The 27376-nt window shown below is 39.8% G+C and overlaps 1 protein-coding gene across 3 annotated transcripts in view; it reads left to right on the top strand.

Annotated features, from left to right (window-relative positions):
- Positions 1-27376, top strand: part of SPATS2L (spermatogenesis associated serine rich 2 like) — a 77741-nt gene that overhangs the window by 20747 nt on the left and 29618 nt on the right. For all 3 annotated transcript variants that reach the window (XM_084208897.1, XM_084208898.1, XM_084208899.1), the window contains 2 exons: positions 15305-15368; positions 25662-25770. In XM_084208897.1, the coding sequence (XP_084065023.1) occupies positions 15330-15368; positions 25662-25770 (148 nt within the window). In that variant the 5' untranslated portion in view covers positions 15305-15329. The remainder of the gene's footprint in view (positions 1-15304; positions 15369-25661; positions 25771-27376) is intronic.

Here is a 27376-nt window from a genome sequence, read left to right as displayed (position 1 = left end):
TTCATTAGAATCATGCACACTTCTGAAACAGTTCAAAAAGACTCTTAAGAATTTGCTGAATTTCATTTTTCACTGAAAAGTGTGTCAAAAAATTGTTTCAGGAAATTCAGTAGCACTCAAGTGCTTGTCTGAATAGTGTTTGCAAATTCAAGCTGAATCTCTCCTGCAAGAACAATTCTGGAGAAATTTTACCCAGTGTGAACATCAGACCTGTGTCAGAAATGGGTAGTTCTCTAATTGTCTATAGGTGCATCTTGTTACTGTCTGTATGGCCCTGTTCTTCCCTGCAACACCTTTTGGTTTTGTATGCTGCTGTCAGTGAAAAATAACTGGCAGCTGTGTGATGCAGAGAGTTCAGGTAATTGAGATTAGAGCTCACAGATTACTTTGATCAATATCAAAGTCTGAAACTGAAAGCAAGTTGAGCTTTCACAGATTTTTTAGAGGAAATAATTGAGATTAAAGGAGACTCTTGAGTTCTTGAATTGATTCTCTATTTATAGTGTATTTGGCCTGCTTTGTTATTGGTGGCCCTTCTTTATTCCACTTGTTAATGTGAAGGGAGATAAGGGTTTGTTCCTGGTAGTGAAAAGCATTACAAAGCATACACAAATGGGTAGCAGTGTGACTGGTCTAAATGTCAGAGTTCAAGGCAGCCACCTCCAAACCTCTTACTAGGTTTGTCAGTCAATGCTGGAATTCCAGGAGAGAGATGACATTATGGAATTTGGTTGATCATGCAGTGAGCACAGTGAAACTGAGACTCCAGTGCCTTCATAAAAAGTTCTCTGCAATTTCTCATGCCTTTTTAACATTGAAGCACTGACTTTAAAGAAACTTTCCTTGTGTGGTGGAGAAGAGTGAACATATTCATAAAGGGCAGCCCACGGTGAAGGCAAAATAGAATTGCCTCCCTGCAGTATGTTTTGAAATAGTTCAGCTGTAAAGGTTCATGATTAGAGCAGGTAGTTTTTGTTTGACAGTGATAACTTCCATTTTTTGTTCCCTCTATGGAACAGGCAGTTGGAACAGGTTGGAAGAATTATTGAAATCTTTGTTTTCGAGAGCAAAGGAAGAAGTGTTCTCTGAGGCTACTAGGATGGAGTGTGTGTTCTGCTAGAAGGGAGGATCAAGGCAGTAATTTGTGCCCTGTCCAAAAGCGAGGTGTGTGTGTGGGGATAAAGTGGTGAAAGAGTTCTTTTATTTTTCTCCAACAGTACAGTTCAGGCAGTGTAAAAAGAGCCAAAGCATTCCCTGCTGCTGTGCTCTGATTGTGAGCAAGGTGGCTAGACTGTCTGATCTCAGTTAATGAGCAGAACTCTTGGAAAAATAGTGATAAAGTTCAGGTCTTGGCAAGTATGTCAGTATTACTGGCAAGTAAATTTCATGTTTGAGGAAGACAGCCAATGGAGCTGAATCTCATCCTGTGTAAATTGTGTCTCATACATGGGTCTTCTATTTTTTTCTTCCATTGTTGGAGAGACCAAATATTGAGCAACTATAAATCCGGCTCTCTTGGTTCTGTGGATGCCAGTGACAGAGCTCTGTTAACCACAGGATCCAGCCACAGCTTATTCTGCTGCCTGCAGAGCCAGCCCTGCTTGTTTTGGTGTGTGGCTAAATTGGAGATGTGAGTTTGTGGCAGCTTTGACTGTGCTTTTGTCTATGGTAAGAAATCTGTATGAGTGACTGCCAGAACTGCTCATTATGAATGAAGATGATAACTTTGTGAATGGCTTCATGAAAATACAGTCAGAAAATTTGTAAAGGACTAGCTGTTCAGGACTCATCTCTGCCTTTACTTGGTGACACTGTAGAATAATGAAGGAAAGGCGTGACTGATACAGTGCTGTACTTGATAATAAATGCTGTGATCAGCTCTTCTGTGTCTGTACAAGCCACAGTAACTTCCTGATTTGTTAAGCTGAACTTTGCTTATTCCAGGTTTTGCTGTGATTTGGGCTTTTTGGGAAAGGATAGCTGACTAACAGGGATTTCAGTTAGCTGTTGGGGAACCCTTGCTTAGCTGGTGTTTGAGAAATGTTTTGGCTATGCCAAAGTAGCTTCACCAAACCCCAACAAAACCCATTTGATTGGGAAATTCCTAGCTAGCTCAGTTTGTCAGGCAGTTCTTACTGCTGACAGGATGGTTAGCGCAAGTTGAGAATACTGGATGTTGGACGTGCTGAGACTTTGCCTTGCTCAGTGTGGTAACTCTCTTAAGCAGCACTGGGTTTTTGATAGCACCTATATGTGCAATATGTAAGAGCTTGTCAGTGCTGTTGTAATGTTCCTAATTAACAGCAGTGAGAAGAGAGACATAGCAGTCAAAACAATTTTGATGTTCCCATACAAAACATGCTTTTTTGTGTGCTTGTGGTGGATTGACCCTGGCTGGATACCAGGTGCCCACCAAAGCCTCTCTGTCACTCATTTCCTCACCTGGGTAGGAGAGAGAAAACATAACTAAAGACTTGTGGGTCAAGAGGACAGGGACAGATTGCTCAGCCATTACCATCACAGGCAAAACAGACTAGACTTGGATAAATTAGCTTAATTTGTTACCAGTCAATAAAAGTAAGATAATGAGGAAAAAAACCCTAAATTTTAAAACACCTTCCCCCCAGCCCTCCCTTCTTCTCAGGCTTAACTTCTAAGTTCTCTAACTCCTTTCCAGAGTAGTGCTGGTGGGTGGGTAATGTGAGCCATGGTCAGTTCATTACACATTGCATCTGCTGATCCTTCCTCCTCAGGGGAAGGATTCCCCACACTCTTCCCTTGCTCTAGTGTGGGGTCCCTGCCAGGGAACATAGCCCGGTATGAAGTTCTGTAACAGGGGGCTTCTCATGAGCTACAGTTCTTCACAAACTGCACCAGTATGGATTCCTGTACTGCACCAGCAAGGGTCCCCTCCCATGGGGTGCAGTCCTTCAGGCACAGCCTGCTCCAGCGTGAGCCCCCCGTGGCATCACAAGTCCAACAGCAAACTTGGTCTGGCATGGGCTTTTCTTTCCAAGGGTCCACAGGTCACTGCCAGGAGCTTGTTCCAGTGAGGGCTTCCCACAGGGATACAGCCTCCTTCAGGCATCCACTTGCTCCAGCGTGGTGTTCTTCACAGTCTGCAGGTGGATCTCTGCATTCCTGTGGGCTACAGGGGCACAGCTGCCTCACCATGGGCTGCACCACGGGCTGCAGGGGAATCTCAGCTCTGGTGCCTGCAGAACCTCCTGCCCCTGTTCCTTTGACATGTTCTTTCTTAGTCCTCCCTCCACCTGCAATTGCTGCTGCACAGTTTTTTTCACCCCACCCTTCTTAACTGTTATTCCAGAAGCACTGCCATGGTTGCTGGTGGGATTGACCTTGGCCAGCAGCAGGTGTGTCTTCAAGCTGACTGGCATTGACTCTATCGGACATGAGGGAAACTTCTGGCAGTTTCTCACAAAAGCCAAGTCTGTAACCCCTCCACTATCAAAGCATTGTCACACAAAGCCAATACAGTATCCGAAACCTGCTGCTATCCATGTTTCCCCAAGTAAAGTGGGTTTGACATCCTTTAGCACACTGAGAGTTTCAGCTGGTAGGGCCTGCAGTAGTAACTAGTAACCTAGGTAACTACAAGTTAGAGCTTAACTCTTGAACACTGAATTCTGTGCAGCAAGTAGTATTTTATCTTATTCTCCAAAGCTGTGTTAAAAGTTCATCTTCAGAAATTCTGGATAGATGCAAGGTAAAGGTTTGTCCACAGATTTTATAATTTCATGGATTCTGGCATGCCAGAGGTAGATCACTTAAAGTGAATAGGCACAAACAAATGAGTTGAAAGATGTTCTAGAATGTGTATCTGTGCTATACAGTGTAAGTGAGCTTACCTGTCCTTGAGAAAAGTACCCTACAATAAGGCATACTTTTATTTTCATGAAAATGTTCCTCAGTAAATAAACTATCTTCTCTTTATTCTGTTGATAAAATTACTCCATTTGCTGTCCATATGTTGCAGCTAATCAGACAGCTTTATCTTTGGGTTGTCCTTTCCAAGTTAAGAAACATCTGATTTAAAAAAAAATCCAAAACCTTAATATACCTGTCTAAACAGGGACCTCAGTTCATGCATGTTAGCAACACTTCATATGCTATTGACCTTCAGAAACAGAACAGTTTTTGAGATTGTCCCCTGACTGTTGGGGAGGGTATTGAAGGGGGGACTGGTTAAGGCACTTTTGCATATTTTTGGCAGTATGCAGTCTGCATTGATTGACTGTACTTCTGCAATTAATGTTAATGTTGCTAGGTAGTGTGGGTTTCAGTTGAAAAAAATGATGAGTTTCTTTTGGGTTTTACCTCTAAAAAGTGTGTTTCAAAGTCCAGTGAATGCTCTGATAGCTGCTTATTCATCTGTAACAGCAATTAGGTTGAAGGACTGTATGAAACAATATGCAATTATGGGTTAACTTATTTATGTGCTTTTGTTGTTGTTTCCAGGAATACTTTTTGTTAACATTAGAAAATCAATGTTTTCCTCAGCAGTAGGGAGGTGGGGGAGGAGAGGAAGACTGGTATTTGTTGTAAATCTGAGAATATCAAAATGTCAGTGGTGGAGACAGTGTAGTGTCTGACTCTACAAGTACTGTTAATATGGGAATACTGCTAGGCCTGTGTCTGTTCATAGTGGATATACATCAGATGATTTTACTAGAGAAACTTGTAAACATTTGTTAGAGCTTTTATGTACATATATTTTGTGTGTATATAATATACACATGTGTATAATATATAATAATTTAAATACTGTTCAGGGAAAAATTTGCATCTTCTTCAAAGGAGCTATATGAGGTGACTTGGTTATAGAAAATGAAAGACTGCATTTAATTTCAGTGTTTGGTTTTGGAAGGTTCAGACTGGTTTGCTGCATTTAAATCAGGTGTTTACCTTCAAGCATATACATAACCTTACCTGTACTTTGAATATATGTTACTTACCTGAAGTCTCACCACACTAAGGCTTCTTCAGGTCTGTCATGCCTCCAGTTGAGCACCTGGCCATATCAGTTCTCTTCAGAAGCCCTTTATTCAGGGAGTGCTTTCAGAGCTCAGGTAAAATGCTTCCTTTCCCCAAACTCACTGTAAACTTGCCAATTCATCATGACTGTGGTGCTTCCTTGTGTGCTTGGTCAAGGCAGCTCTGATGACTTCTACTTCTCTGTCTGCAGCTGGGGGGGGGCTCCTGTGGGACCAGCAAGCTGCTGGTTCAAGGATTATATTTGCTGAGAGTCAGCCTTACACATACAGTGCAAGGTAAACTGGTTCTTCAGAGATTTCTGAGCAAGAAAGAAAGCTGACGTGGACTTTGAATACTTAATAGAAAGAAGGCTGAAATCGGAATAGCTCCAGAAATCAGACTATCTTTGAACTTGAGGTTTATTCCAACATTGAAAATTTACTATACTCTGCCAGTCTGCCGGTAGAAGTTGGATTCCTTGTGATAAATTATGATGTCCAAAACAAGTGTGAATTTGAGCACTTCCTGACATTCACTTTTTTACCTCTGCTCTTACTGTTTAGAGAAAACACTGGGATTGAGGCAAGTAGTGCTCCCACTTTCCATCCTTCCCTGTTAGCATTCCCATGCTGTGCTCTTGTAGCAGTCTACATTTGGGCAACCGCAAAAGCAAATGAGCCGACGCTGTCTCTTGGCACCCCGTTCTGAGGTGAAATAGGAGCCAGCATAAATGGCTTAATAGCTCAAGTCCCTGGCAAGAACAGCTTGGAAGATAATACCTCGTTTGTAAAAATTGAAAGTTAACCTCTTTGGTTGTTTTGTAGGAGGGTCATGCAGATGTAGAATTGGAGTGGATTGTTTTTTGCTATTTCACTGAACTTTATCTATATGTTTAGGAAGATATCTTGAGGCACTTGAGGAAGAGCAAGAGGCTAATGTTTATTTTGGCAAGTCTTACTGTGGAAAGTGAGTTTTCTCAGTCCAAATTTTTTTTTTCCAGAACCCCCATCCCTCCCTCCTGCCTATTGGAGAAAACCGTTTTACTGACCATGTATCTGCATTCATCTATTATCAATTGGGCTTAGCTCTCCTAGTATGATATACATAGTAAAACCGGGAATTCAGATTCTGCTGAATCACAGTGATGCTCTGCAGATGTTCCTTTAGGATGCCAGCCAGCAGAACACAGGCTCTAGGCTTCCAGCAACATTCTCCTGCAGAGTGGGGAGGGTATGGAGCCCCAGCGTGCAGTCCCTGAAGTGGTGAGCGTCAGAAGCCAGCAAGTGGATATTTTATCCTGAGCAGCCACTGCGTAGTTGTGGTAGTTATGCAGTGGTGCTGGGTTTCCTGCCTTTGGAGCTCTGGAGTGGGGATATGCCTTTGCTGGCTCTTACCTGGTTCTAGGAGGCTCATAGATGTGTTTGAGGGAAATAAGAAAACTCTTTAGAGAAAATCCTTTTCTTTTAAGAATGGCCTAGGGGTTAAAGTACTCTTCTAGTGTAGCAGCAGGCAGGTTTGGAGCAGGCACTAGATCTTCAGTGGGCTAGAGACTTTTCTCTTGTCACTGGGCTGCTGAGATGAGTTTTTTCTGTCTCTTCTATTTGAGCTGTTTCATGTTCTTTATATAAACATTTCTAGAACAGGACTCCTCCGAAGATTTTAATGAGTCCATAATTTCCTACCACAAAATGAAAAATTGTTAGGAGAATTTCTGCCTTATACTCTTTCAGCCTTCTGGTATTTTTGTAGTTCACTAGAGCTTCTTAATGTGGAGTAGAGTTGGTGTTGCTGAGCATTCCGTTCTCTGGTAAATGGGTGCTATAAATTGGATTTAGCAGTATATCTCATAGTTGTTCAGGTGACAAAACCAGCTGGTTAGGGAGTTCAAACACATGATATGTACACCAATTTAGGTGGGAAAATGTTGGCTTTAGATTACTGACTCTGCCTCACATGGCAAGTTGTGCAATATTAGAAAGGATCTGGCTTGAAAATAAGTGTTTGGCTCCTAATCAGTGTGGGAAGAGGATGGGAGGAATTTTCAGAGGTTGTGCCTAAGTCTCTTGAATGTTCACTAGGAAATAGCCCTTCTATCCTGTAAAATATCCTTTCATGGAAAAGCCTACTGCCATGCAACAAGACTCCCTTCCAGAAATTTGACATTTTTTTGAATTTGAATTCCTAGGTTTTGTTTAAGAGGTGTACTGTCACATGTATTTTGGAGAAGTTTTCCAATGTTTAGAATGCTGCTTTTAAAAAAGATAATGGTACTTAGTTTTATTTTCAAATTTATTTTACTTAAAAGTATGATTATTTCATAAAGCATTTTATGCATTCTTTGTATGTCTATGTGCCTACCTATATATATATATGTGTGTGTGTGTGTGTGTGCGCACGTGTATGTCAGTAGTTACAGAGTATTTACTTTGTACTGTGGTACCTGTCTGTTGAAACATGGAAACGTAGCTCTACACAGGATTTGCATTTGTCCCCTCCTGCAGCTCTGTTCTTAATTCCAGTAAGTTGCTGTAAATAATGCAGAGGTGACCTTTCTTTACGTGCTTTTTAAATTGATCTCCATTGCTCAGATGCAGGATGGCATTAATGACCTTAATGTAAGTTACTGGTTTGAATCCTTCTCAGCCCAGGCTATATTCTACAGAGATGGCAGGTTGTTACACCTCCAGGTCTCTGAGGTGCAACTGGTGGTTACTGTCCGAGGGTGTCAGTCGCCTGTCATGGGGGAACACCAGCTCATACAGTGACACCAGTCTCTGGGGAAGCCACACTGAAACTTGTGTTAAAGAAGAGCTTCACTTTGATAGGACAGACCCAGCATTCAAAGGCTGTACAGGAAGAGGGTTTGCTAGCAGCCTTGTTTGTAACCAAGGGTGACTGGTGATAGAAAATACAGCCAGAATCTTTTGTGATGTCTGTATCAAAAGATGTGGTTATATCACTGAATACTTGTAAACTGTTTGGATGAAATATTAATGGAGTTTGGGGAAGGTGCCAGTCGGCAGCTTTCTTTTGACCCTCTCTTATTGTGACCTTGTTGAGGACTAGAGCCTTCCTCTGCAGGATTCTCATATAGTGGAGCTGCAACACCAAGTGCAGGGAGGGCCTGAGGATCCCTCACACACCACATCTCTCTGAGAACACAAATGCCTGTGCAGCCCACATAAGCAGTGGTCTGGCTTCTCACACACTGGAACTGGGAGAGGGAAGCAAGTCAGCTGACAAGAGGGGAGAAGCACAAGCTCTCCCTGGATTACATGGATGGTACCATCTCTGCTTAGGAAGGGGAGAGCATAACAAGGTCAAAGAGCAATGGGTTTTATCAGAATGAGGTACAGAATTTACTGATGCCTAACCATTTTATTGCAACACTGACTGGACTTGGCAGTTTGTCTGTGGTACCTGCTTAGAGCCATTCCTGCTCTTGGCAGAAATCTGAGGAGGATAGGAGACAGAAGGACACTGACTCAAGTGCTAAGGTCTGTCTTTCCTCACATATCCCACTCTCACCTTTGTCCCTTTTTTATTTTTAGCAAATAGGTCTGTGATCTCTCAGATATGGACTTTATAGTGTTAAGTAGAATAACTGAGTTCCTGATGTGCCACTGCACGTTTTCCAAACCTTTACCCCTTACTGCCCATTTCCAAGCGAGCAGCCTGCAAAGCTGTAGATCTGAGACATCTGCTTCTTCCTCAGACTGTGTAGTCAGGCATTTAAGAAATCCTCCGGAGGAGGTGATAAACAATGGGGGAGCATAAGCCTCCTTTCTGTAGGAATCCAGAGCTACATGTGGAATCAGTGAGATGCTTTATTTCCTGCATCCTGTTTTTAGATGTGCAGCCAAAGGGTTTCAGGCACAGTGTGGTGACCAGTAGAGAGTCTGGCTGCAGTAGCTAAGCAGGAGGGAGAATGCAGAGGCAACAGCTGCATTCTGTGATTGAGACAAGCGTGACCAGGGACAGTAACAGGACTGGACTCTGCAAATGAGGAATATTCTGGAATGTTTGTGCACTTCCATATGTATATGTTCATGCAGGCATTTAAAGGAAAGGATTTTGAAGCCCTCAAATGTCATGAAACTTATCTGGGGTGCTTAACTAGCCTGAAGTGGCTAATCTCAAACTTCCAAAAACCAGGAAATACCAAATGGTGTGCATAGAAAACTTCTACATGCAGTCATTAGAAAGATATAACATAGTACTGGAAAACACCAGTTCTGTATTTAGAACATTTTGTGTTGATTTTACTAGGTGTGTTCATTCCTAGTGACACAAGGCTAAAAGGTCAGCTGTGAGGATACTTGTTAATATGTGGTGGGTGCTCCTGACTCTGGTTACGTTTATGCATTTAATTATTATGTTTGTCTTTAGATGTGAGACTACAGCAAATAGAAAGTCATACCCATTGCTAATCTCTCTAATCTCAAAATACTGAAGGCAAATGTCTGAATCTTGGTATTTCTTGTAGTTTTACCAACAGTGGCATGCTGATGTTTGCCCATTTGACCTAATTAATTTTTTCTTCTATTTAAATAAAATCTGAATGAAAGCCAAAAGAATTCCTTTCTGAAATGCTTGAACTTTGGAATCTCAGTCTGAGTTTTTTCAGTGCAACAATATTAGTTTAAAACTGCATTAGAAAAATTGTGTTAATCTCAGGCTTCATGTGCAGTTCTCTGGTAGCATTTCTTTATAACGAGAAACAAATTCAAATGTGCAATGGAGGCCATGTGTCTCTGATTCTGCTGGTTTTGCTTTTACCTAGAGCGTGTGGAAGTCTGCAGGCAAGACAGTGTAATGTAATATATATGGATGGATCGGAATCTCATTTGAAAATGAGATGTAATTCTGTAGAGAAGGTAGAAATAGAGAAGATGAAAGCATAGTGCAGGCTGCTAGAATCTCATTAGATACTGTCATGGTTTAATCCCAGCCAGCAACTAAGCACCACACAGCTGCTCATTCACTGCCTCCCCATGGGAGTGAGCTTTGAGTGGCAGAGCTTTGTATGCTGAGCCTGACATCATATGATATGGAATATCCCTTTGCTCAGCTGTCCTGGCTCTGTCCCTCCCAATTTCTTGTGCCCCTCAGGCTCCTCGCTGCTGGGGTTGGGTGAGGGGCAGAAAAGGTCTTGATGCTGTGTAAGAAATGCTGGCAGTATCTACAATATCCCTGTGTTAGAACTACTGTGAAGAAAATTAACTAAATCCCAGCCAGAACGAGCACAGGTACTTAGCTTTTTTTTTTCTTATTTTTTGAAGTTTCTCTAAAATTGTGATTTCTTTGTTCTGCTCATACTTGTCTATGTTTTAGGAGCTGGGGGATTTTGACTGAACTATTTGCAAATGAGAAAATGATCTGTAATTAAAAATAGAAAATAATTAAAAATTCCTATTCTGATGTTGTTCTACTTCATGAAAAAGTTTGAGTGCCAAAATTGTAAATTCTAGTTTCTCTTTTAGTAGACAAGGCTCACTTGATGACTGGGATTAGAGAAGCATTGGCAAGGGTCAAGTAATTTAGACTGGAATTCTTGGTTTGCTGGGGTAGTATTTCTTTATAAAAGGAAACAGTGCAGTGGGCAGATGAGGAACTAAGACCTTTTTTGGGGTGTTGGAAAGCATTAATCCATAAACCTACAGATGGGAAATCCTCCCAACCCCAGATTATTAGGTGCTGTTTAATGGGAAGTTTTCTCATCCCCCTTGCCAAAGTTGTGTTTTCAGATGTCAGAAGTGGTGGAGCAGGTGTCACACACTGTCTCCACTCTGATAGACTTTACTGTGACAGAGTATTTTCACAAATTGTATCTTTCTGGCAACCCTTATGCTTTCATAGACTGCTTTTCCTCTCTCTGTATTTGCAAGGAGATTTTTTTGTTGTTGTTGTTAAGAGTGGGTAGCATCTGACAGAGTTTTAAAGTGTGAAATTTAAATATGCCTGGTTTTGCAGCAGTGGCAAGACACAGAGTTGTTGTGATTCTTTGATTCTTGAGACGCAGGCAATCCCCCCCATCCATAATGTTGTATAGAACGGAGTGTTTGTCAGCTTTACCTGAGGGTCTGGCTGGCTGGAAGGTGTCTGCGGGACAAACACCTCTGATGCTGGTACCCGTGAGAAGGTGGTGGGCGTTCTTTGGAAGTGTAACACAGCAGCAGTGGGGTTTCACTGCTGCTTGGAGACAGAAAGGAAATTTCTGTAAAGGCTGAGCCAGCAGGCACATACTTTAGGCTGTCAGGTGAGCTCTGGCATGTTTTTCTGCAGTGGTTAAAGGCCGTTCCTGTAACTGTCTGCCTGTAACGTTGCTGCTTACAGTTAAGGTCAGCAGGACAGAGTATGTGCCAGCACCGTAGATGCTGGTTCATGGTTCAGGTTCATGGTAGCTTAAACTGCATAGACTAATACAAATTGCTTCATTTGGTAGGAGAGAGAAGTAAAACTCTGTCAAAAGTAGTCCAGTCTTCTCTGCAGCATTCCCTTGAATGCAATTGAAATGCTTCATTTTACAAGGCAAGTGAAATGTCTCATTTGGATGTGTGTAATAGCTTTAGAAAAAACACCCTGTCAGTATTTGAGGTCAGGATGTAATGAGAAACTGAGAGTGATCTCCTGCTGCAGGTAATGCATTTGGAAATTTATATCAGAAATTAATGACCCATTTATATAAGGGATTTTGTAGTTTGTTGGGATTTTTTTTCATTAACTTCTTTTTCTTGGAAGTCTTTTGGCATGATTTGCAATGACATTTCAGAAGCAGAAATGCAAGCAGGAGATGTGGAGAAAGGCAAAGCATGTAAGCTGACATTCAAGCTCAGAATCTCTCATGTGCATTATGCTTTCTGTGTTTTAAATTTAGTACTTGTATTAACTTAATCTTGGCCAGTGCAGAAAATTTTCTGTCAAGAGATCTTTCTCCAAACATTCTTTTGTGTGCATGCTGTTGGTGACATGTGAAGTACTGTTCTCCACTGGCTTTAGGTCCCTTTTGGGCTCAGCTGAGGATCCTATTTTCATGTTCCACAACTCACACAGAAAGAAGCTTTGCTGAAGAACTGAGGATGAGAATGTCGGAGCTCAAACTTAGACTCAAGCCTAGAGATAAAGCTTGTAAACTTCAGTGGGGCCATTTTGTTCATAAAATTATGGGATATGCTGTGGTCTTTTGCCACAGGATCAGAAACGAAATAATTGCTAAATACTGAGATTAAAATAACACCAGATGAAAAAGCACTAGTTAAGTCAATAAATCAGTTGGTGCTACAATGAGAAATTTGTTAGCTATTAAGTATAGCCATAAAGGATGATGCTTTTAAAAATTAGTGCAGCATTGACATTTTCTATTTAGTGTATCATCTGTATTTTATGTAACAAGCAGTGCTGGACTGAGTTATATAAACGAGCAAGTGTTTTATAAATGTATTTCAATTATCTGTCCTTGGAGAAGGTGAATGAAAAATAGCTCCAACTCAGTTTTAGCATCTTCATTTTGACAGTTGTAAAATGCATATTAATGAAGTGTGTGAAGTGTAGAGAAATGGGTCCATTTGTAAAAGCTAGTGTCCTCTTAGTTCTTTATCTTAAAAGGGAAAGAAAAAAGAGAAAGGAAGAGAGAAGCAGAGGGTATGCTTCGTGTAGCATGCCAGGTCTTTTTGAAATAGCTTGCAGTTGCAAGCTAGCTGAATCAGCACCACATTTGTTGGTGGAAGGCTATAATCACAGTAACACCTGCAGTGTACAGCAGAGAAGAGACACATCAAATTCTGGCAAGGTGTTGAATGAAATTTTTATATCTGGTTTTAAATCAAGTCAGAGCATTGCTACTAAGAGTAGAATTGGCTAAATAGTCAGGTTTAATCAGCAAAATTAATTTGAATTTCAAGAATTATTTAGCTAGTATCTTTGAAGAAACCTTACTTGAGAGAGGCATGAGGCTTTCACAAAGTATCATTATTTGGTTTCATTTGCTTCATACAAGATGCAGTTTTAAAATGTACAATTTTGGTACAAAATTGATAACACATGTTGAAAGAAACCTGAGGATTTAAAGTCACAAAGATTTTTTCCCATTACTTAGTGGTTTTTATAGATTAATAAACTTTTAAGGCCAGAAGAGTTTGTTACCTCCCTTAATGAGCTTGTTTCTGTGTTGTGTGCTTGCTTCTTCAGGAACAGATTAACGTTTTTTGTTAATGTTGTTGTGAGGTGCTGGATGGGATTAAGTGTATTTGAATCAGTATGCAACAGTGCATTGATCAGTTGTCTCTAACATTACAAAATCTGCTCTATACTGGATACAAGAGCAAAGCAGTTGAATTCCTTAACTACTCTTTACCATATACTTACCCTTTAAACAAAGAATAGGACCCATCCAGCCATGGGTTTGATGTCGCTAGATACAAGCCATGCTTTTTTGAGAAGCAGTAAGGGAGATGAAGATTTAGAGTAACTTTAGAGCTGACTTTTCCAGTCTGCATGGGAAAATTTATCATTTATATCTCATGTTCTTTTCCCCCTTCAGCATGAGAAATAGCTGACAGCAAAAGACAAGAAGTACATTAAAAAAAATTGTCTGGGGACTACAGGCTACAAGCATTCCTCAACACCTTTCTTTTGTTATTGGAACACACTAAATATTGGAAATGGAATTGCCCTGAACTTAACTTACCTTCTGAGTGATCTTCCTGCCTGCTCTGTCCAGATGTTTTTAATTCTGCCGCTGGCCTTTGGGTGGGCTTGACAAAGAAACTAATTTAAGCTCTTTCGTTCTTGATGTAAGGAGGGGCAGGAAGGGCAACCTTCCGCTCTGAGATACCAGCAGACAGTAAAAGCGTCTGCTTCCCAGTGACACAGTGGCCCAGCTGCCAAGCAGGCTCATCAAACTTAGTGAGACTCCAGTCTTGGCTAAGCATTTGAGCCACTGACTTAATACAGGTAAAAGTACTTGAGTTCTAATAGAGCATCTGTTCATAGAATAGCAAGATGGAGATGGCACAAGCAACCTCACTTATTTCAAGCCTGTCTTTTTAATAGCTGGCAGTGCAAATGGTTACTTTTGTCTTTTAACTCTTCATCAGACCAAAACTCAAATGAACTTCTTTTTCTTCTTCCTGTTATCTCTTCCCCATATGCTTCCTCAACTCTTATCTCTTTAGTTAGAAAATGGGTACATACAGAAATTAATTAAAAGGTTTAAAAGTTGTCAGTGAATACTGTAAGAGCAGTGCTTAATTTCTGGAGTTTGAACTCTACTAAACTTCTGTGTTTCAAAGAAGAAGTTGAGGGAGCATTGTTTAAGGGCATTAAAAGAGATTTAGAGTAATTTTTGGAGCACATATCAGTCCACATAGCAAATGCTCAAATGGGGAAAAGGAGCTGTTCCAACTTCAAAACTTAAAATGAACTTCAGGATTCGTTCTCATACATGTATACCTTTTTATCAGTGTACAATAGAGTTAAAGAGAGTGACCAAACCAAGCTTGTATTTAATTTGACTTTGTCTTTGCTGTAATTCTTTGTGTGTGATTTAATTTTAAAATGTGAAGATTCAGCTCTGTTCCTTACTGAAGTTTACAGTAGTTGGTTTTGATGGAAGCCAGAATAGGCAACGGGACTCCTTTCCCTGTGTTTAACTCTTCATCATGTGGTAGAGTGTCTCTAAATTACCCAGCCTCATAACTGGAAATAAAAAGCATATTTCAGGATTTCTTAATCATATGCAAATTCCATTCATGTGCCCAAGTTTTCAGAGAAGACTTAGAGATAATTAAATCTACAGACCCTGTTAGTTTCAGTAGAAGCTGTGTGACTAAATCTTCTGAATTAGTTATGAATTAAAAACAAACAACAAACAGCCATGCAGCACTTGTCAGCCCAACCTCCTGGCACATTTAGCTGCTTTTTAGGACTGCATTAATTGATAAATTCTTTTGGCAAAAACTGAGGATGCTGGTGAATGAGAAAACAGGAGCGGTTGAGTTCATCTAAGGTACTCCTGCTCTTTATAGCCTCAGAACAGGGTTTGGGAGACATGGCTGGGAGAAATGTGATATGCCTTTTATCCAGATTCATAGCTATAAGGCATTTTTAAATGTGCTTGCAGAACTAATCTGGGGAAGGTAGGAAATTTGGACTAGCTTTACCTTTGGCAGGATTGAGCACTGCTGTGCAGGACATTGTGTTCTCATTTTTCTCCAATGCTTACAGGTAAGCGTATGCAATTAGTCATTACAGGTGTAGATTTGACTAAAATCTCCAAATTAATTTCTCTGATTTTTTTTTCTCGTTTCAGAGACACTACTCTCCTCTGAATAAAGATGGCAGAAATCAATTCTCATGTAAATATCAAGGAAAAGGTAGGTTCAAGTAACAATACAATACAAACCAAAATTATGTTTGCATACCTATTTAATTTCTGCTCTTTCCAACACTGTTTACATACTGAACTTTATTATATATTGACTCTGTGCATGAAGTTAAGTACACACACAGATATTGGTAGGACTAATCTGAATCTTGCATGATGAGAAGCATTTTTACTTTTTTGCAGACTGTTTTGTTAGCTAGAGTTCTCTTGTTCCTTTGTAATTCCTGTGCACACTGATGCTGTGGAGAACAGCACTTTGGGATGATTGCTGCTGTACAAAATGTAATCATTGAAGAAACATGCCCTTTAGAAATAATTTTCAGCCAAAAAATGTTATACCTATAATACTTAATGCAATTCCTAAAAGTGCAGGACTTGTAAAGAGTAGATTACTTTTTCCTAAGAAAGTACGTCTGCTTTTAACTGCATTCCATATGCTTGAGTCTTCTCGATATCCTTGGCTAGAGCTAGAGCCTCATCACCCTTTCAGGAGCAGTGAAGGACCTAAAGCTAATTAGGATATGAGGTAGGTCAGGAAATCTTCTGTGACTCCCAGCAGGCAGATTGTGAAGAGACCATCTAACCATAGAATTTCTTTTGCTCTATCTCTCCTTATGGGAAACAGTCCCTTACCTGTTGCACTGCCCAGGTGCCTGTTTTTTCAGTGGTTTTACCTTGTATTTGTTGTTAACATCTGTGTTGCTCATTGTGCTTGAGGATTTGCATGTCAATATGAATACCTGTCTTGGTGCTGAATGTTGTCCTTAATAAAAGCACAGGGTTTTAAAATTGAGTGGCATGATGATTTTGTAGTAGAAAGTAATGTCATCGAATTCTTTTCCCTGCTGCCAGAGCACAGTAATTCCCAAAATATAACTCAATAAATCAATTGAAGCTGTACATATTTACTGTGTAGCTTGAAATTTTTTATTTAAGTCAGTTTTACAAGTGCAGGATTTTACAAATCACGTGTTTGTCTTTTGCAAGTTTAAGAATGAAGAACTGCAACAGGAATTTTATTCACGGTAGATATATGCTGTTCCAAGTGTGATATCAGCTGGGAGTGCCCCAAATCAAATGTTTATGAGCATATGCATTTTAAGGCAGGAAAATAATTGAATCAATACACTCTGTTATAAATTGCTCCACTCTTTATTCCTGCATCTTCCATTAGTATTTAGTGCCACTAAATCCCTATGCCAAATTGAAAACTTAGTTTAATAGCAATTGAAATTGTTTTGCAAAATTACTGGGTTTTATTCTGGAAAATATAGATTAATAACCTAATGCATAAAGGGTTAGTGACCAAACAGCGTAAGCCTCCTACAGTCTACATAGTGCAGTTGAGAAGGTGGTGTGCTCAGGGAGCCATTGCACCTGGGCAAGTCCCTTGTGTTTTACAACAGGATTGCAGTGGCTCTGTTTGCTGTCTTGTATTTGGTTTACTGTATGGGCAGCATCAAACTAACTATGAAGTGACTGGAGCTTCAAAGGTCTTTGAGTGATGCACTAGAAATACATAGAAAAAATTAACAAATAAGTCCTGCAAAGTTGCCTTGGATAATTTTTGCACATAAACTGCTAAAATGTGAGGATTTCATTTGCTTGTTTGAAAAGCAGACATTTTTACAGTGTGCTGGTAAGGGAGTCAAAATCAGTCCCTTTCTCACTTGGCTTACAGAGCTTCCATAGTCATGCCTCACAACATTGAAGCAGAGTGAGTTTAATGTTTACTTTTACCCACCTTTTAGGAGGCAATATTTCTGGGTAAAAAAACAAGGTTTATAAATATAATACTTCTGCTGAGCTTCACAAATCCATTGCCCTCAATGTAAATACAAGCAGGTCTGGTTTAAAAGAACAGACTAGAATACAGTCCCTTCCCAGTTCTCCCTTTCTTCTACCTTAGTGCTTGCAGATCATGATGTACTTAAGACTTTGATCTTGCTAGGACTTGCATGAAGCCAAAGGAGCTGTACATCTGCACACAAATACTTACTGAAGTAAGTTTCTGAAAAAATAGCATGCAAGTTTCTCCTTACATTGAAGGGTGTTTCACTGGGATAAAAATGTGGTGAAAATCCCATGCAGATTTCAGCATGTTTGTTCTTTTGTTTGGGGGCGGGGCAGCAGTTGTTTGGGATTTTTTTTCCAGTCGTGACTGTTCCCTGTGTTCTCTCCGTGATCAGCTTCTAGTTATTCAAGAAAGTAAAACCTCTGTCACTGTTTTAAAAGTGGTGTGAGGCCAGTGCAGACATTTTGGACATTACACTCACACCCAGGCTCTGTAAAGCTCCACCCCTGAATTTGAGTCATAAGAGAATGCTACTGTGGTAGTGATACTTGTATAATTCATTCTTGGCATTTCAGCTGAAATAGTTCATAGAGTCAATAGGTTAAACATTCTATTTTGTATCTTCTTTTTTCTCCCCCAAGAGATTTATATAAATGTTGGCCTGCGATGTTAGGAAGGCTAATGAAAGTTTCCATAGTTGGCAGAGACTCCTGCAGCTGTGATACTCTTGTGGGGGAGCCAGGACTGTTTCAATTACCATATTTTCATGCACATAACCCACAGATTTTCTGGAATAACCTAAGTTCTGCATTTCAGCAGACACAAAGGTCATTAACTGCGTGCATAACTAGTTTAAGAAGTTTACCATCAGGACCTCTCAGAATAATTCCCTCTGCCCTGACCCTTGCTGTAATCTTCCTTCACTATGCCACTCTCCCTCTTGCCTCTGATAACACTCATAATCATCTCTGTGCCTGAAAATAAGTAAGGGCTTATTTTTTGTATGAGGATTTTCAGAGACTGAGTGTTATACATAGTTCAGATCATATGCACAAAAGTTCACTGGATTAAGGGGTAAAATGAGCTAAACTCATTGGCTTGCATCCAAATTCATAAAATCAAAGGAGGTATTCAAGCATTAACTTAGTACATCACCAGAAGAGGTGCTGAGATTCTGAATTACAAGTCTTCCAAAGAAGAAGAAATTGGAGTGAGGAGGACAAGTGATGTATTGTCTCCTGCAACAATTAGGCCCTCTTAGTTTAACAAGAGAAGAGTGAGTGTCAGGCACTCCCCAGAATAACCATTCATCTCTGGCATGTGACTTTGGTTTTGATCCAAAGTACTATCAGGAATTGTTTAAACTTCAGGATTTGCTTTTGGATCCATTTTTTTTGGTTGGGTTTTTTGTTGTTGTTGTTTTGGTTTGGTTTTTGTTGTTGTTTTTGTTTCTGGGGTTTTGTTTTGGTTTTGTTTGTTTGCTGTGAGATCTCCTGTCAGCTGGAATTAGCAAAATACTCATTCAGATGAAAATTCTCCTTTTGAGATTCTGTTAGGAGTGATGTTTTGCTGAAGTTCTCCTGAAAGGCTTGCTTTCTCATTTGTCATTTCAAGTGTCAGAGCTGGAGGAGCAGATGGGTAGCACTGCAAGAAGGAAATTTTATTCAGATGTGGTTTTGGAGGTTTCACAGTTTTGTTTGCATTACACCATAAATGTGGTTTTCATAAGCAATAGTCAGCATGCAAGGAAAGAGTAGGATATAGAGTGGAAGGAATGGAAGTAGTATGTAAATTTGAAATCATTCATTATCAAAGCAGATAGTGAAATCACAGATTGGAAACTTTCTCCTTAAAGTTCACCTTTGCAGCTGTTCTTTGCCCTTGTGTTGAAGTAAATGGACTGTTCAAAGACCAGAAAAGTTGATCAAAATGCACTTTTGTCACTTGATGAGCCATTTAACTTGGATTCAGGATATCACAGACTCATGTCTGTAAATGGTGCTGTCATCACTCAAGTAGAGCAGTTCTTACTAAGCCAAACTTCTCAGGAATCCTGAAATAACATATTAGAATGTCTGGCTTTCTATTTGATGGATAAGGGTGAAATAATAAATCTATGACAAGTGCCTAAAGAAGTTCACTGCAGCAAGTGGAACTTTTTTGGGGCTTACTAGGAATTAATGATCAGAATGTATGAGGGTGATTAACAGATCATGTAGCAGAAAGAGAGGCACAGATCTGATCAAAGCTGTCTTTTTGTTCAAAGGGGATATTAGCAACACTTGTTCAATTTGCCAGGATGAACTTAATAAAGCTTCTGGAAAAATGTCTCCAATGTAAGAAATACCCTCTTAATACAACCAAGTCAAATTGTATTCATGAAATATGTTTGTGTAGAAGTTCAAAACCTTTTTAAAAATTCTGCCATAAAGTGGTTTTAAAATGCATTTTCTTGCTTAATGCAGCCAGGACATCTGTTAATGCTAAATTCCTAGATTATCAAAACCAGCAGTGTTCTGCTGGCAGCCCTTCTTCCCTGCTTCACTTGCAGGATTTGGGAGAATTTGGGGGTGTAGTGGAATTGAATGATGTATATGTGTACATAAAAATTTGCTACTGACATGCAGTAAAAGTAAAGTAGGAAATGTCTGTGTTTATCAATAACCATACTTATAAATTAATTTAGTTCTTAACTTAAGGAAAATCTGTTGGTCTGTTTAGTGCAAAGTCAAGGTGGATCAGTGTTAGTTTTCCTAGCCAAGCATGAATAAGAATATTTCTGTCTAAGTGACCATAGTAGTAACTTACTTCAAGGGGATTAGAGCAGCTGTGTTTAGGGGTTTCAGAACAGCCGTGAGCTTTCAGCAAAGAAGTTCAACTTGTCACTGTGTCAGAAATACATAAACAAACTCCCTGAACCCCGGATATGTTAGTTATTCACCAGAAACATCCTCTTTGAGATGATGCCAAGGGGGACCAGATGGAGCAGAGCAGCAAACAGGCAGTGATTGAGTCCATCTTGTTACACTTGCCTGGGAACCATTTGAAACTTGACAGAGAAAGTAAAGGGCTCAGAGGAACACTGTCAGCTTGGTTCTGCATGTGGAATAGGTAATCTGGTGTCACAACTTCCAGGCAGGCTCTGTTTCTTTTTGAGCTTGGCTTATCTGGAAAGTCTTGTGAGATGGGTGTTTGTGATGCCTTAGAGTAAGCTACTATGAGAGGGTAGAGTTCAGCAGCCTTTCCTGTGCGCTATATTCCTCCAAAGTAACCTGTTACTGATTCATTTTATATGTGTGTGTGCGTGTATGTGTGTATATATATATTTTTTTTTTTTTAGGTGAGCCAGAAATTTGCCCCAAGTGAGTCGTTTAACAATAATCATCAGAAAAATAGTCAAGAGGATTTTATTATAAGGTAGCAGCTTGTCTGAGGGGACTTGAAACCTTTTTCAATTTTGATTCCACTTCTGTGCAGTCTTCGATGATTTTTGTAAGAGACAGCTAAAAACATCCTCATGACTATGGAATTCTGGTCCTGATGAGACACAGTCTGGCCCAAATTGCAGCAAGCATTAGCAGGATTTGAGCTCTGGATCATGGGTTTAAATGGAGGTGGACCTGGGTCCTGTCTTTCATGTTCTTGACTGTATACAGTTTTTTTTCCAAGATCACAGATTTATATTCTAGATCTGTGATTGCTTTAAAGTAGCTTTTGTAAGCTGAAATTCTAAGAACCATTTCTTAGTAAACAAAGTAATGTGCTTTCCTGTTAGGCTACAGGAGGGAAAGCCCAGGAACTTAACTGCTGTCAGTGGCAGATTCTCAGCTAATGCTGACATTAATAGCCTTAATTGTCTGTGGTTCTGAAGGTATGTTACTGAATTTTCTTAGTGTCCTGGAATGCTGTCTAGCATCCAGATGATGACAGCAGTTCACTGGGAATCTACACTGGATAAAAACAGGATGTTTCACAAAATAATTAGTCTGGTAATGCTGCTGCTCCTATGATCAGGTTTCAGTAAGAAGAAAAAAAAGTTTTCTCCCACATAAATGGAAATCTAATGAAGTAGACTGCTGAGCTAGCCTTTGCAGAATGGCATTAATGCAGTACCACTCCCTGGGAAGGGATTCTTTTGCTCTGGTACTTTCTTTCATACTTTAGAATGCTGAATATTTTTTAAAGGAGTTTGTTGTTGAGAAGTCATAAATACCAGATGATTCTAGTTGCATAATCTGTTGCTTACATGTTAAGAAGCTGGATATTCTTGCTGAGTTTGAGGACTATCACTTTAGAGAGAGAAAGTTAGGAATTATCTCCTGCCCTGGCATCATCCTATCACATTTGTAAGGAAAATGAGCTCTATACAGTTTTTTGGAATGGGAAATGATGGAGTTGTCTCAAGCAGCTGGAGATTTGTAAGTAGTGAGTTGTATAGCTGTACTAGCACAAGGGCTGTTTTATCACCTGAGTTAGCAGGTGAACCAGAGAGGAGCCACCATACTTGGTGTGGCTGGATCCAAATCACATTGAGCCCTTCAGTAAATCCACTTTGTCTACTTGCATTTGTCAAACATTCATGGGGCTTTGATATGCCTCTGTTCATCACAGTCTGTGTTAGGTCTCTTATGACCTACAGCTGGAGAAGGGTATTTGTGTTAGGCTTATGCTGTCAGAAAGTTTCCCATCCCTCCCTTTAGCTTTTCCTTTTTTTCACTAGGTTCCTTTCTGGAAACAAACGGGACACTTTTTGTGTGGGGGGACATAGCTGAGCTTCAGACCTAGAAATCTACATATATGTTTGAAATCAGGGTTAAAGGATTAAGGGCTGGAATATCTGGGACCTTGAAATTTGCATTTCTAGGTGAAGGCTGTCATATGGCCTGGTCTCCCTCCATATACCTTGTCCTCCTCCCAGATATACTGCCAGGTCACAATCTGAGTCTTGTAACCACATGTCAGTAATTTCTGTCCAGAAATTACTGACATTTTCATTGCCTGTGTACAACAGTTCCAATGTATTCTGGATTGCAACATTGGTAAAACAGTGCACGTGTTGTAGACTTGCTGTCTGGCACACAGATCTTCGTCTTTGAAATTCCAGAAGAAATATGGTAACATGATGCCATTTTGTTCCTAAACATTTACAAGACAAAATACTTTGTTTTGGAGCAAAACCTTTTGGGATCTCTGTTCTTTTGGTTCTGAACTGAGGTGGTTATAGGTATTGATTATAGATATAGATGTGTGTGTATTAATTTTGATGCATCCTACTGGTTGCAAATTTTAGTTTTCATCTACTCACCCACTTAAATCACTGTACAAATATGGAAATGTAGGAGAATCTCTCACCTGTAGATATCCTGGGTATCACAACATAAATATGTAAGAGAAGCAACTTCTGATTTTGGATTTCCTAGATCTTGGGTGCTTTCCTTTGCAATCTGATGTTCTTTCCTCAGTAATTCTTTCATTAAACTGCTCAATTTTTTATATTTTCCAAATAGAAAATATATTTTTTGTGCAGCAGTTTTTTGTGCAGCAGTCAACAAAAAATATTATTGGGTTTGGCAGTAGAACTGTTGAGCTTTACAGTATATTAATTCCCTAAATCAAAATTTTTAGTAGTCCTCCTAAACCAGGGCTGTGCTGAATTTCTTTTCTCTGTACTGTTAAGCATTTTTCCTAAGATCATCATCCTGGGGTTTTTTGGGGTTATCTCCGCAACTAAAATGTTTCCATAACCTTTTTTTATTTAATTATAGTATTAGTTGGATGAAGCACAGTTTAGCTTTTAATTCTGGTTTTTCTATAATCAAAAAATTCTTAACAAAGATCACACAGTGCGAACAGAAAGTCTTTGGTTGATTTTGTAGTCTAAAACAGAGCCTGCTTGGTTGAATTCTTGTGTGTCAATGTCCCTACCCTACAGATATTCTTCTTTTTAAGTTTCCAAAGTGCACTCTGTGGCAAGTTGGCTGATCCTCTGACTGAGGTCTTAGCCTCACTTGGTTGTTTCCAGATGCTTCCTTAGGCTTGCAGACCTTTGATAGCAAAGGAGGACCTGGAAGCGATGCGAGATCCTTGTGCTTATGTTTCAAGTTGGGTAGAATACTCTAGATATTTCTTTTACTATTTTTCCTGTAAGCAGTTACCACAAGGAGATTATGCAATTTTGAGTAGGCAGAGAGACGATTCACATGATTGTGAAAGAAGAGGGGAGTTTTTTGTGAGAATATGAAGATGTAATCCACATGGTGAAAATGTTTGAGAGCTACGAGCTTGAACATAAAATGTCTGCAGCTTGTGGCCTGCTCTACCTTAGTGTCTTTGCCAACTTTTATTGTGGAGCCAGCTCTGTTCACACTTGTTGCAGCTTTATCAGTAAATAGCATGTCTGTGCCCACAATCACTAGATTAATTAACTCCTTTTTCCAGTGCTTTATCTTCACATCCTATTGATTTGGGTTAGTTTTCACTTGGCTGCCCGCAGTACATAGCAGAGAGCTATATTCATTACTTCTGCCCCATGCATGCATGTCAGCTGAAGAGAGAGCCTTGAGCAGACAGGGGATTTTCTGCATGGTTTCTGGCAACAACAAACTCTGGTTCAAGCCGTCCACTTGTCAGCCTACTCTGTATGAACTTTAACATAAAGTTACCCCTGTTTAGTAGATACTCTAAAGCAGCCTCTCTTGGCTGGGGCCGAGTTTGTGGGCTGGCCTGGTTCAGTTGTAGCATGGCAACATTAGACAGACAATGGGATAGGCCTCTGGCAAAGGGTCCTTGGGAAGTTGGCAAGCACTTCAGCTCCACTGCCTTCTAAATTATGGGTTTGGCTGGACTGTCCAAGGCTAGGCTTGCTACCTGGGAGGTGCTGTGGGTGAATGTGAAGCTGCAGAGAGGGTTGTAATGGCATGATGGACAGGAGCACTGTAAATCATCCTAAGTAGCTGTACTAACATGTGCTGAAGCCAGGTATGAGCCTTTTGCAGTTCTGAAGCTGAGTCCAGTAGGCATCAGGAATCTGAGCTGTCCCATCACTGCACTGAGAGAGCATGCCATGATTCCTGGTTTATGGTAGTATACAGGACAGGAAAACACAGTGGTTGAGGAGTGGGGTGCATATACTACAGGAAAATAAGATTTTTTTGGTCAAATCTGAGCAGTTGAGTGTTCTCAATCACCTTCTGATGTCCCCATTAATGGAAACTCCATAGAGATTGTCCTTCAGCACCTAACTGGGCAGCTAAAACAAGGTAGTGTGAATGCTTTTGCCATGCGAGCCAGCCTAATGCCCTTAAACAGCTCTACCTCCATGTACTGCTTTTTCAAAATGATATTTCACAGTGCGATTAAAAGACCACACTGCTTCACAATTAGCACGATGACATTGGGATGCAGTAAATAAAGTACACGCTAATCAAGGATGTATTCCCACAGAAAGATGAGAAAGGAGGGTGCCAGATAAACATTTGCAGGACAATAACAAGTTTCTGATTGTAAATACACAGAAGCTCATAAAGCTAATTTGGAACAGCTAAACTGGTCTGGCAGAGTCTCTCATTTTTTTATCATAGGCTTTTGTTTTGCTAATTATGTTTAAATATTTTTGTTTTGGTCTGATCTACTAAAATTTTTATAGCATTAAAATAAAATAGCAACAAAGTTTCATGTAGCTGTTTGCTTTCAGTAGGGATGAAAAAATAAATGATAATGTGATTCCATTAGGAATATTTTATTAAAATATCATGAGTTGAATTCCATTTTGTATCAATGGATACTGACAGTATAGCTAGTAGCAAATGCTGTGAAATTTAAGCATTGCATGCCAGAGTAGGTGTAACACCTCATCCATCAGCAGTTTCCTGAAGGAAGCATTTGGCATCCCATGTCCTTTGTTCAGGATTTTGTTACACAAGCTTCCTGGTCACTTGTATATGGAACAGCAAGCTGAAATAATGTTGAGCAGCCACTAGAACTTTTAAAAATTATATTGTTCTCTTTTAGCCTTCGACTGTTTTCATGCATGCGACTGTTTTTCAGATGCCAAAAAAACATCAGTCATAACTTTGGTGTAGCAAGGCCATGCAAGAGCCTTGTTGAAGAAGTTGTGTGCTCACTAAATTTGCATAGGTAATATGTCAAGACACTCAGCAGCAAATAAACCATTTAGGAAAGGAGCATAAGGCCAAATTCTGTCAGTTGAATTAAGCTGGAATTCTTCTGCTGTGACTGAGAGTTGGATTTGTTTCCAGTATTACTGGCTGCCAGTTCTGTGTTTTGATGTCATGCAGAAACTGCTTCATTATTTGCATGGCTGAGTGAGGATAGGATGGGTATTGCTTTGTGCAGATAGATACATTGCTGTGTGCTTGTGAGCACATCAGTGTAACAGGCATTTGTATAAACATGCATTGGCACAGAGGTACCTTATAGTCTGAAGGAGTATGAGAAATTCATGTGATTGTCTTCCTTTACTTACAGATCAATGCAATCCGATCAATTGTTCCGAACAAAAGCAATAATGAGATAGTTCTGGTGTTGCAGCAATTTGATAACAATGTAGACAAGGCAGTTCAAGCTTTCATGGATGGTGAGTACAATGTACCTTTTTCACTAATGAAGGAGGGATTCAATTACATGCCAAAGTGTTTGTTGTCTCTAGTGGATCAGAATACATTATGTAGTTCTGAAATCTGATGTGTGACACTTGTGAATTATAAAAAAATTGATCCTCCTGGCTGCATCTTTGCTTCTTCATAGTACGAGTTTGACGTGGTTGTTCGTCTGTTCTACCTGACTTTGCCATTCTTGAAGCCATTCTTACTGCAGACCTGCTTCTTTATTCTGCATGAAAGTTAATGCTTTTTAAAATAATATGTCAGGAAATTATTCACTACTGAAGATACAATAACTAAGAACAATTTGGGTTAGTTCTGAAGCACATAACCAGGCCCCTAAACCCCTGTACTTGATGCATACATTGACATTCAAACCTCAATCTGAATTTTGCAAATAGCCTTGACATTTATAATGGCTGAACCAAGACTCCATTGAAAGTTCGAGCCATTTAAACCTGGATCCGTGTTTGTATTTTGCATCATGAGACCACTTCTAATGAAAGGTCACTTGTATTTTAGTATCACTTTCCTGGTGAATATGTAAAGTCAAGTATTTTTGAACTTTCACCAGAATCTGTGAGAAACCCTTTGCAGAAGTAATGGCATACCATGAGCAATCTTTTTCAAAGTTTTTGTAGCTTGGGGTTAGTTACATACATGATAGTAGAAGTTCAGTGGTCTTAAATGGCCCTGTATATCTGAAAAATGCCTCATTTTTGCTATCTCAGCAAGTTGTTTAATTCATGCCTGTTTTACTTCAAAGTATTTTTGGGTTTGATTTGGCATAACTTACCAAAATGTTTCAGCCAAAAAGCATCATCGTATACCAGGAATTACCAATATGCAAAAAGCGTATGCCAGCAAACTGGACTATTTATAAATGTATCAAAATTCTTCCATCAGATCTATATGGTTCTTTTTGCTTCAGGCAGCTGCACAGACAGTTACATTCTGAGGGATGTAATGAAATTGCATTTGTCTGTGCACACACACACACAGAAAAAGGGAAATGTGATGCATCCAATTAACAATATTTTTTTTCCTGTAATGTATATCCTGGAGAAGGTAGCGGAGGACTGTTTGATGACTATTCAGAAAGTTGCTTTCACTTTATTTTGTAGTAGAGTTATCATAGCTTGCTTGTGGCTTATGAATTGTTGCCAGTGGTTCCTCAAAAGAGGAAGTTCTTTCATCACCTGCTGTAAGGAAGAAACAGGACGAACACAAGCTTTGCAAGAAATGCATTGAAATCATGAAGAAAAGCAAGCTGTTATACCTGACTTCAGATGACCTTTTTTTGAACTTCACCAGTTCATGATTACTGTTCAGAAGTCTTTGTGAGGGAGTATATGAAAATTGCTAATATTTGTTACTGTCTGGAAAGAGCAGAAAAGATACATATCCACGTAGCTGCCACTGTGGATGGAATGAATAACTGAAATATTTTTTCACACGAATGACAAAAATTGCTAAGATTGAAATAACACTTGCTGAGAAGTCCTGCAATGAAAAACATTGGGGTGGCCATGCTGAGTGGAAAGGTTGAGCCACCTCCGTGCAGTGCTTCTCTCAGAGGTG

Source organism: Fringilla coelebs (genome assembly GCF_963513975.1).
Source record: "Fringilla coelebs genome assembly, chromosome: 7".
NCBI lineage: Eukaryota > Metazoa > Chordata > Aves > Passeriformes > Fringillidae > Fringilla > Fringilla coelebs.
The sequence above is the reverse complement of the archived record's forward strand: the minus strand, read 5'-3'. Positions and strand labels throughout refer to the sequence as shown.